The 11,436-nt window shown below is 50.2% G+C and overlaps 3 protein-coding genes across 3 annotated transcripts; 2 read left to right on the top strand and 1 right to left on the bottom strand.

The window, feature by feature from the left end:
- Nucleotides 1-1,913: 1,913 nt before the first annotated feature.
- Nucleotides 1,914-3,030, top strand: BDV27DRAFT_45242 (uncharacterized protein). Its single transcript, XM_032076674.1, has 4 exons — nt 1,914-2,435; nt 2,489-2,560; nt 2,620-2,772; nt 2,823-3,030. The coding sequence occupies exons 1-4, from the start codon at nt 2,144-2,146 to the stop codon at nt 2,984-2,986; spliced, it is 681 nt and encodes a 226-aa protein (XP_031931439.1). The 5' UTR covers nt 1,914-2,143; the 3' UTR covers nt 2,987-3,030.
- Nucleotides 3,031-3,885: 855 nt separating this feature from the next.
- On the bottom strand, nt 3,886-6,383 carry BDV27DRAFT_122423 (uncharacterized protein). Its single transcript, XM_032065625.1, has one exon. The coding sequence runs from the start codon at nt 6,318-6,320 to the stop codon at nt 3,987-3,989; it is 2,334 nt and encodes a 777-aa protein (XP_031931438.1). The 5' UTR covers nt 6,321-6,383; the 3' UTR covers nt 3,886-3,986.
- A 1,381-nt stretch (nt 6,384-7,764) lies between these two features.
- BDV27DRAFT_122422 (Dyp-type peroxidase) lies at nt 7,765-10,629 on the top strand. Its single transcript, XM_032065624.1, has 6 exons — nt 7,765-8,110; nt 8,178-8,560; nt 8,612-8,701; nt 8,749-8,957; nt 9,022-9,411; nt 9,475-10,629. The coding sequence occupies exons 1-6, from the start codon at nt 7,802-7,804 to the stop codon at nt 10,365-10,367; spliced, it is 2,274 nt and encodes a 757-aa protein (XP_031931437.1). The 5' UTR covers nt 7,765-7,801; the 3' UTR covers nt 10,368-10,629.
- The last annotated feature ends 807 nt before the right edge of the window (nt 10,630-11,436 follow it).

Genomic DNA, 11,436 nt, shown 5'->3' with positions numbered 1-11,436 from the left:
TACTTATTTTACCACAGATTGCACTCCCCACAAATCCCAGCGTCCCTGCGATATTTCAAACGACCAGCTGAAGATACGTAGTGCTGCCCTCAGCTGCGTGAAATTCCTAATACCCGACCCTTGGGAATGTTTCGCGCAGGCTCGATCCCGTCCCCAATCCTCCAGTCACCCATTTATTCGCCTGCCTTCCAGAATCTACCTCCCGCATATGTGAGTTCGGAACAGGACAAATAAAGGGGCATAACGCGGGAAGCGGCTAGACACTCCCCGCGAAAAAGCAGTTGGGGTTTAGTTCTTGGTGTTCGTTGGGGGACAAGTCATAATGGGCGCTCAGGGTAGACTTGTGGTCGTCAGGAACGCAGTAGGGGTCGCAAGGCGACGGCGAGGACCAGCTAGAAGGTTGCTTCCCGATGGTCTCGAGCTCTGCGAGGGGACTTCATGAGTTTCCATGCCCGTAGCCCAGTCCCTTATGGCCCGAGAGAAACTGAGAATTTCCCTCCAAGAACATGTTGATAGTATCTTCGGTGCATTAGCCATCCGGGGCTCTACTAAAGCTTTGGTGGCACACGCATTTTGCACCGGCTTCAACATTTTCTTGCTCCTCGAATCCGACCGGACGCAGCAAGCTTTGCAACTGTACCCCATGCAATACCTTGGTCAAGTTAGATTATTTCACAGCCAGACCTCCCGGGCAAGGAACCATTGGATGAGAGGATTCCTCGAAGCGGTCTACGAGGGCTTCCTCTGGAGGCCCTATCGGTGTCAAGCCTTCAGTTGCTTTAGCATATTCTGAACATCATGCCTGTCGGGGAGGGGGCTGTGGCTAGCCGAAGAATGAATAGCTGATGAAATGATGAAACCCGCATGCAGCCCATCAAACGGTTTGAGGCACGCATGGCAGACAGCAATAAGGTAATCATATACCTTGCGCTGCCTTCCTTGCCTTCCTTTACTATAGTGTGGGTGCGACATGTCACCCTGGCTACATTCGGAAGTTACCAATCAGTAACTTTCAAGACGTGCCCAAGGAGACACATCGCTAACAATTGCCTCCCAACGCTCGAGAGAATTGGGACAGCTGCCTTGGACCTTAGTCTACTCGTAGTTCATTCCGGCCCAGATCCAGTGTAGGAGTAAAGACATTGAATTACTGCCCATGAGCGCATGATTGCTCATTGGACGTGTTGTGCTAGATCGCTTCCCCGTAGTACGACTCCTGCTTATTCGGACTTGTATTTTTTGACGGTAGGCAGGATTCAATTTGGGCAATAATAGCCTACTGAGATATCTTTGACTGTTAGGTCAGGCACAGAAGCATGCACAGGGTACGGTTGATTGCTTTAGGCTGCCCGGTTAATCCTGCTGGAGAATTACTCAAGCTTTAGTATCAAACAGCTACGCAGACTGTCACAGCAATGTTGGCTCGCGGAGAGTCCATAGGCGCAGCATCTGGCCAAAAGCTCACCAGTCATATGGTACATAAGGAGGACCAAGCACTATACAATGCTCCGCTCAGTGAAACTGGACCGTTTGTATCAAGTTCATTGGCTGGCCCTGTGCTACTGGACCTGTCCCACACGGAAAAGGGACCGAAGCATGTTTCGGTTAATATTCGGTACGGGTCATCCCATGTCTCGACTTCATTATACCACGCTGAAACCCCCCTTTATTCTAGGCAGTGATCGACGATGACATTCTGATTCGAGGATAATTCGGCCACTTTCTGCAGAGACTGGCCGCACTGTCGAGACCAACGATAGGACGTCGAGGGCGTGTGGGTCAGGACTGGAGGGATTTCCGTAGGAACCTGCGGCACTGGTCCACCGCGAATAGATTAACTCAAGGCTTAGCTTCCGGCTTCCAACTACCGTCTGATGGGAATTATGCCGAAGTTCCATATTTTCCGAAGTCTTCTAAAGGAAACGTCTCCGCGGCTCATTCCCCCACTGGTGGAGAATGTAAAACAATGCCGCTCAAGCATGGTTATTAAGGGGATCTGCTGTCATAGAATCACACATGAATAGGAATGTCGAACGCCCGGCCTATAAAGAGTTCTGTCCCTGTCAGGCCGGTCTTCCTTCGTTTGCACAGCAACTTCGGCTGAACCTCGTACCAACAAAATTCCCAGCGCACTGCCACCGCAATGTATTCACGCAACCAGGTTCTGGCGGCTCTTGCCACCGTCGGCATCACATCGGTGAACGCCGCCATGGGCCCCGCACTTAGTACCGGTCCTGTTGCGTCCAACTCTTTCATCCGCGAAGCTACTTCGACCCTTGTCCTGCCAAAGGGACCCAGCGGAGGATCTACGGACGGCATCACCTCCCTGTGGGTGGGAATGGGCACCTCCAACGGTGACTTGATCCAGTCCATTGCCGACAATTGGCAACAGAGTGACTGGACCATGTATGCCTACACACTCATGAAGACCGGTGGTTCGTATCCTCAGAATCATGGTGGTGCTGACGTCGGCTAACTCCCTTGACAGACACCTCACAGATGCCAGTATATGGTGATGGCCAGGCAAATGGAGGTGAGGGGGACAAGGTGACGATGCACTGTAAGGAAGCAATGACAGATTCCCTTAAATACCATGTGCGTTGCCCTAATAATGTGCAGATAAATTCGACGATGCCAGCGGAAACTACACACAGACAGTCCAGATCAACGGCAAGACCGTCTCGACGCTCTCCACGAGTGATGGACAGGCCCAGGGCTGGGGCAGCTCCGTTGAGTGTGCCGAGAACAACTGTGGCACTGTTGGCGCTCACTGTAAGTTAAAAACATCCATAGCCGAAACTGAGGACTAATAGATGCATCAGCCTGGACCGACACCAAGATCATTCTTGACGTTGCTGATGCCAACTATATCAACACTCTGGCTAAGGGAGAGGGAGTCACTGGAGGAGACATGACCACCAGCGATGGCGGTAAGACCTGGACTATTAGCACCTTTGGCATTCCGGAGCACACTTTCTCTGATTGAAAGCCCACTCGACAATCTCCTGTATAGTACTAGTCTCAAATCCAGGATTTCTTTCAGATCAATAGTCAAGCCGACCTTAGTCTATGAACATTCATGCTTGTAGAAACACTGATGATTCTTCCCTCGCCACCGTAAAGACTATCCAGGTCGATTCTGTCAAAAGTTGGAAATAACACGCCCAATGCACAGCCTCAAGCTCTAACTGCAAGATGTGAAAATAACTACGGTATAGAAACCCACCCACCCTGGGCAAGCAATGTCACTATCAGGAATAACATGGTTATAACACCTTACGACACTCGTAAGCCCATCCCGCGATCTGGATCTCGATTTAGTAAGCTAAAGAGAACGTGTTTCTTATTTCCATGGTTCGTGTCTGCGCAGGAGCTAGAAGATAGATGTTGATGGTGTCCAGAGTCCAAGAGTGAGCAATATCGTCAATGCGCATAATAGCGCAACCATTAATCCAAAACCATTGACCCATAGTGCTGGATTAAAGCAGGTCTTGTAACGGCAAGATAGGCATGGAACTAGCCATCGTTCGCTCAGACTGGACTACTGGTCTGGTATTATCGTACTATGCAACAATTCTGGGTCGTATTTTCAGGTAACATATATATATCTCTCTGGGAAGTTCCCCGTTCAAGTAAGATTCTATGATGGGTGACCCAACTATTCAATCGGTCAGCTCCTTTACTAGCCTGGTTCGACACCGCACAAGAACCAGGTAGTATATGAAAAGAACTGGGTTATATATATGAATATTGGTTGCTGGGTACGCGATGCGGCTTCCGCGCCGTGCCAATATTGCAACCCTGTAAACAGGTACATCATGAATAATTATATATACAAGACCTAGAAAGTATAATAGTATAGACGTGGGACATGAAGAGTTGCAAGCTTATCATAGTACACATTAAAGAAGGAAAACAACAATGGTACATTCATTGATACACTACAGATTGTACAGTAGTTACATGACCGGTAACCCTATAGACAATCAAGCCTGGCTAAGCAGAGCAGGCTTCCAGGTATTCCAGAATCTGCTCGACGAAGCAAGCATACCCGAAATTATTCCTTTGACCTCTTCTTCATGGTCGCAATCATGAGCATCTCCGCGATGCTCGGATCCGTGTTCCTCCACTTGTTTCCTGGGGTCCCCGTTGATCTTCCAGTCAGGACGGAAGGGCAATTCAACCTTGACCATCTGAGCCACACTGGGAGTGCCCTTGTCATTCATGGCGAACAACATGTACCACCCAGGAAGGATGACACCAGCATCATTGGGAAGGTTCGCGGTGTACTGGTGGGTGCCATCGGCGTCGGCAATATCGAGAGGCACACGACGCTGATCGGTATTGACAGTGTGAGTCGTAGTTCCCACGCGGACTAAGGACGCAGACTTGATGATAGAGTCAGCCTGGAAGGTAACCGACCCGCCAACGGTGAGCACATTGCCATTAATCATGTTCGTGATCCTGGGACGAACAGCTCTGGTGCCGTCGGCTTCGAACAGGTACGGGGGACTGAAGATCTCGGCATCGTAGTGATTGGCAGAACAGTTGCCACAAAGACCACCGCCACCGTTGAGAACGGTAGCGTCGGGCAGCAGCAGAGAAATACTGTGGTAGACACGCTTGATATTGTTGCGGCTCAACTCCACAAACGTGTCCTGCTCAGGGTCATAGAGTTCAGGCGTGTAGACAATGTGTTCCTCATGGAATGGCTGGCCCCAGGTCTGGCCACCGGCAATGAAGATCTTGCCATCAGGGAGGACGGCAGAGGTATGGAAAACACGCGCGTGGTGCATTCCCCCTTCCGCTGTACGGTCGCCACCTTTACCCGCCACCTTCACGCTGGGTCGTTGATAGGGCTCCCCAATGGTGATGATATGGGCGTTTTTGGAAGCGTAAGAGCCATCGTAGTGACGCTGACCACCGAAGGTGAGGATCTTACCCTTGGTGGCATCGTACATGATGGCACTGCCAGACATGGCATCACGGTCTTTGCCACGGAGTCCAGCACTGTGCACGGAACCCCTATATCGTCGATTACCGTACCGATCCCGACTGACATCGTCGACATCGTACCAATGCATCTCCTTACTGGGACCTGCTTGGAAGACACTCTCCTTCTTCCAACCAAAGAGCCAGCCGTGATTATCCGCGCGCCATTGGCCCTTCTTGTCATCAGTCATCATGGGTTCCACCTCGCAGCCCGGACGTGTTTCCCACTTGGCTTTCCCATCAGGATAGGGAAAGTAGATCTCGCCGTTCTTGGCCACCTTGTCTCCACCGCTCCAAGATCCTCCGATCACGAAAATGCGACCGTCGGACAAGGTGGTCGACGACTGGTATCCCCGGTGAATTGCCATGGTCGGGCCTTTCACCCACGCGGTGCCATTGTACACACTGGTGCGACCGGAGTCAGCACCACCACTGACAACAATGTTACCATCGATGTCCATGGAGGTACCGGGACAGAACATGTCGTGCCTGGTTTCGGAGATCACACCCTGATCAATGCTGCCGTCACGGGTCATGGTGCTGGTCAGAGTCTTACCACCGGGGGAGGCGAAGAACTGGTCGTCCGCCCAGGCAGACCACATGATAACGTCTCCGTGTTGTTCGACCGCACCAGATGCAGCAACGATCGGGAGATCAAGCGTGGGGCCCCAAACACCCTTGCTGGGATCCTCTTCGGGGTAAGTCTCCTCCTTGCTGTAAGTGTATACGGCCAGGTTGACAATCGCGATCTGTCCGTCCTCCTCCTGTGACAGATCGGAACGGGATTTGCTCTCGGAAACAAGCTTAACATACTGAGCCAGCTTGGGGTTAAACGCAGACATTTTGGGACTCTTGTTAGATCCCCAGGTTCCGTACGCAACCCGGGTCCACGTTTCGCTGTCCTGCGAGACAAAGATTTCGTGTTCACCGATCTGGCTGCGTTTGGTATTCTTATCCAATATTGGCAACATGGTCAGACCGGAGACCAGGTACTTCTTGCGGAGATTGACGATGATCTCAGAAGTCTCTCCCTCACCAGGGTCGCTGAGCCAGTAATGATCTTCCCGTCCATCGATGGCATTCTCACAGTAGTAGCCACGGTACTGGCTGGAGCAGTTGACGACCCAGTTTTCGTCTGGATTATCAGGATTGAATTTGGGGATGAGCTTCGAATTGGCGGGAGGAGATTGATACTTGATCTCGCCAGTCAGAGACTTGGCAATATCCACACATTCGGCTTCAGAGGATTCATAAGAGAATTCCGCGGGTTTGAAGGCGTCCACAGCAGCCGCCCCCAGAAGGAGACCGGATGCCCACTGGAACTTCATTTCGAAGAAAGCCCTGTGATGCTGGTCATAAACAGGAACAGAGAAAAGCCAGTGGCTTATAAATAATAGCCGGAGACGAAACGTCACCAACCACGATCCCAGCTGCCCTGGAAGTGGAGACGCAGCTCGCCACCAACACCAGTTCGCTTACACAGAAGGGATCGTCGGTGGATCTGGAATGAAGGGCGATCGAGTTTTTCAGCTCCCGCCCACGGATGGGTTTTTCTTCCAGGTTTTATCATGTCTAGCTCTGGGAATTGGATCATTAGTGGCGCTTCTCGGGCGTTGATCCGAAGCAGCACCATCATCCAGAAGATTCATATTCTGATAGTGCATCCGTCAATTGCTATATTCTAGTTTTTAATTAAGCCAATGAATATAGAATTCATTACCGTAATAGTTATATCTTTGCTGTCTCACGTGCAATTAACTGGACACACGGAGGCGCGAGACGTGAAATACGGAGAGAGCGGCAACAAAACTCTAGCACTCGGTAAACCTGCCTCCTCGGTATTGTTGGGTTAAGATTGAGATCATCCTTTCTTAGTCCTGAGAATCACTGCCGATCATGGTTCTATTTGACACTGGAGCTGGAGCTATCACACGCCACACACGACTGCAGTGGATCTCCGCCCCGCCGTCCGGACGGCTCGGTCCCTCTATTAGGGTTCCAACCCGTGTAGCTTTCCATCATATTGAGCTGAGCCGAGAGTTCCGAAGGTGTATTTTGTTTCTGGTTGGACCTAGTTCAAAGTGATTATTTTGAGAATAGCCTCCCAACTCGTGGTGGGATTTCAAGATATATCAACAAAGCACATACCAATTGGGCCGTGTCAGGGTGGACCCTCCACTGCCCCACAGTTCAGCTGAAGAAATGCCGCAGTCTGTGCTGACGACGATCTCACCACATTATGGATCTTGACTGCTAATCTTTGGGCTGTGATTAGTGTGATCTGAGACGCCAGGGTCAGCTAGATCAGCGGCAGAATCATCTACTTCTTCTCGCCCTCACCGCATGGGGGGTGACACCTTGATGTTATTCGATAGTCTCGTCACAGCAGGAAGAATAGTGGACCAACATTCCGCGCATACGACAGATCAGCTTTAGGAGGTGGAGAAACGCGCCCAATGAACCGGAAAGAAAATCCCACTATCTGGATCGAGGATCCACAAATCATGGACCATTCTTTACCGATTGCTTTTCGCCTATGATGTGTGATGATGTTGTTAATTGCAATGGAGGGGTGATGAGGATGTCAAACGAGGAGGGGGCGGCTGAGCTGAACCTGGTGAGGGATTCTGCGTGTTTCAGGGAGGCAATATCCTCGGCCTAAATACTAAGCTTTGAATCTTATTGGTGGTGAACGGTGTAGTCTTTTCTGTCGTAGAGCAAGCTTAAAAAGGCCTTTCCTCCCCAAAGTGCTCAGAAGGTATAGCAGACCCTGCTGGCATAGCTTGTCATTAAACAATCAGAGATCACAATGCCTGTCGATAAGCAAAACCGAACGGTCGATACGGACAACATCCAAGGGAGCATTTGGCCCCGTCTCCCTAAAATCTATGAGTCCTACCTCTTCTTCAAGATCACCGATAAGGAAAGGTTCAGACAGCATCTCAGAGCTATCCTAGACCGAGGGGTCATTACCACCGGTACTGAATGCGAGATACACTTGAAGTCGGTTAAGGAGTTTGAAGAAGCCAGCGCGGATTCTCGTCGTTATGTTCCCGAGCATGAGAGGAAGCCCTTCACGGCGGTAAATGTCGCATTCACTCACATGGGATTGCTCAAGGTTAGTCTAGGCGTTCTATGCCCTTATTCCGAAGCCGTATAATCTAATACCTTGACCATTTTGCCAGGTGGAACATCCTGAGGTGGAAGTGAACTTTCAACAGGCCCTAGAGGATGATCCTGATGAGGTCTGTAGCGATCGGATTAACGAGGGTCTTTTTGAGAAGGGAATGTTTGATGACCTCGTCTACGAAGGCGCCGATAACCCTGCCGCGATGGATCCTAACTTTAGGGCCCCTCCCGGGAATGAATCAAAGACGGGTCTTGACAGGTGGGAGTGGAGAACGGATGGGGTGTTCATCGTTGCGGCCCATAACTCCAAAGCTCTACGTCGCAAGATTGTGGACCTGGAGGATGCCTTCAATGTTGGTGAGGCGGAAGCGAGCAGTATGAGGATCGCGTTCAGAAAGGATGGCAGGGTTCGTCCGGGTGAAAACCGTGGCAAAGAGCAGTATGTTCCCCTCCCCCATTTCATTGACTCCGCACAGTGTTAATTCTGTAGCTTTGGTTACGAAGATCACATCTCGCAACCAAAGATTGACGGCTTGGATGACCCTCCGGCCCCTGGTGAGCCTCAGGCATGTCCCCCAGGGTATGTTAAACCTTTCTGATTTGTCGACAACTACTAACAAAGGCTAGCTATATCTTTCTCGGCCACGAGGGCGATCCCGACAGGAGAAGAGGTCCCAAATGGGCTAAGGAGGGTAGCTACCTTGTTTTCCGTCAGCTCGACCAAAAGGTCCCAGAATTCCAAAAAGATCTGAAACGGATGGCCGATGAAATACCTGGGAACTATGGCGGAAATCCTGAGAAGCTGGGTGCTCATCTGATGGGACGATGGAAGAGTGGTGCGTCCAGGAACTTCATATGGAAACATAAATCCCCCTAGACGAGAGTTAATCTATGATACAGGAGCTCCCGTTGCCAAAGCCGTCCACCAGGACGATCCAGCCTTGGCTTTTGACAACACCTTCGACTTTCGACCCAAGAAGGACCTCAAGGGCTGTCCTTTTGCGGCGCACATCCGCAAGATGCGACCTAGGGCCGACAAGAAGCGAGATATTGGTTCAGAAAAAGATGATGAGAACCATAAGACCCTTCCCCTTTCCATCGAGGAGCAAGATGAAGATTTCGATGAAGGACAAAAAGAGGATGCCAGCGTTATCCTCCGCCGGGGTATCACCTTTGGTCCCGAACTGACTAAGGAAGAAATTAGCACGGGCAAGACGATTGAACAACGTGGGATTTACTTTACGTGCTACCAGAGCCTTATCCGGGATGGCTTCAACTTTCTCATGACTCGTAGGTTTACCCCTGGCATTCGATGTTTGTTTTTACTATTCGCTCGGATGCTGATTCATCCAGGCTGGGCCAGTAACTCCGACTTCCCTCAGGACAAGACTGAGACCTGCCCTGATGGTCCTGGTATGGACCCCTTCATCAGCCAGAAGCTCCGTGCGGATCATCCCGATGGTTACATCAGTCTACACGATGGAGGCAAACCGGGTAAGGCCGTGAAGCTTCCTCTTAGTCCTGCTCCATGGGTCGATCAAAGAGGTGGTGAATACTTCTTCACCCCTTCTATCCGGGCTTTGAGGGAACAGTTTTCAGCCGACATTGTGAAGGAAGCAGGTGAATCCGAAGGTGAATCCGAAGCTCCCTACAAAGACCCGGAGGTGAAGGAATTAGAGGCCAAGATCGAGGAGTTGGAGCAGGCCCAGAAAGCGCTACTAAAGATCACAGAGGAGCGCGTTGCGGATCTCGAGGTATTGGAAAACCAGCTGAAGGAGTCCAAAGAACTGCATGACAAGTATGTGGAAGAAACTAAGAAAGGGACTTTCCTCGGATATGCCGGGCTTATCCCTCTGGACTTTTTGAACAAGTTGGATACCGCGCGTTTACGAGAGCTGAAGCACCAGGTCCGTGATGCTCTGGCACAGTTGGCGGGAGATGTAGACTGGAAGCAGTGGCAACGAACTATTCGAGACCTCAACTCAAAATATGGATTCGACTTGCTATATGGTAATGGTGGGCATTATGAGGGGCGCCACTGGAGGGAGTGGAAAGAGATCCAATATTCGACCAGCCATTCTGACTATGACCGCACCGTGGCATTCCGCAATCGTATGGGCCAGTGGTGCAACAACGCCAAGTGGAAAGCTGAAGGTGGCGATGCGGCTGGATGTGCGTTGATGTGGCTAACCTTCGTCATCCAGCTGCACGATGTGTTGAAGGTGTACAGGCCCGAGGTTTGCTAGTCGAGCTATCCATCAATATCAGGGCAGCCTTTCATCATTGTTTCTATATTCGCTTGTCGCGCCCAGTATATAACTGAGATTGGTTGCTAACATCTACGAATACACCGATGTCGTAAGGGTCATTCAAATCGATTCGTATACACAGTGCGCATAAGATATATTAGTGCCAAGGTGTGCATCCTGCTTATAGGATAGACACTAAATTATTATCTGTTAGTCCTTGGCCACAAGCACTCTACATTTGAGTGTAAGATACGCTGTCAATGAGGAAAATCACGCAGGACACTATTAATATCACCGCAGGTACTTTTGTTCACAGCATGTATATGAAGCAAGCCTGGCTTCGTTGAGGATACTGTGGTTGGCTCCCTCCTCCCTCCTGTCCCTGAGCCGCTTTCTTCAAACTCTGTAGCTCGCACAGCGATATATCAAACAACCTATACCTTATCTTTCAAAAGACGATATAGGCGGGTCTTGGGACCTTCTTGCAACTTACGACGACTTATGTACTGGAAGTTAGGCTAGTTGATACTGTATATTATCAGCTTATATTGAGAACAAATCTACGGCTGCTCCATGATTTGCAAGGGTTACTTATATCTAGGGCCCAGTGTCGGGTGAGGTCCAAAGCCGACTAGTAGGTCAGATTCTGATGGAATGTGAGACGGAATGATTAGAGAATAAACAGTGACGAGATGGCTCCAGTGCCCACGCGAGAGCCTTAGAGACCTATGACCAGAAATTCACACGGGAATAAGACCACAACGAATAATCGACCGGAAAAGGAAGCTCCTATGTGGGACTAAGAGGGCTCTGTTGGCGTCTGTATGACATGATTTCGTCTCCATCGCGACTAACCAAGGCATTCGATTGGCTCAAACCAACATATCAACATATCCAAAGTTCCAAAACATAAGTGTCCATTACCAGGAATCGTTATGCGTAAAAGTTACAGGTAATACATGCCATCTTCTCCCCAAAAGAAAAAGAACTATGTAAATTTGGGTCAAAGTTGCGGTTAGTCAGACGATGTGTGTTATACGTATTTGTTGTGCTCTGAGTCTGTCCA

The sequence above is a fragment of the Aspergillus caelatus genome, assembly GCF_009193585.1.
Source record: "Aspergillus caelatus strain CBS 763.97 unplaced genomic scaffold BDV27scaffold_23, whole genome shotgun sequence".
Lineage (NCBI taxonomy): Eukaryota > Fungi > Ascomycota > Eurotiomycetes > Eurotiales > Aspergillaceae > Aspergillus > Aspergillus caelatus.
This window is presented reverse-complemented; position numbering and strand designations above follow the sequence as displayed.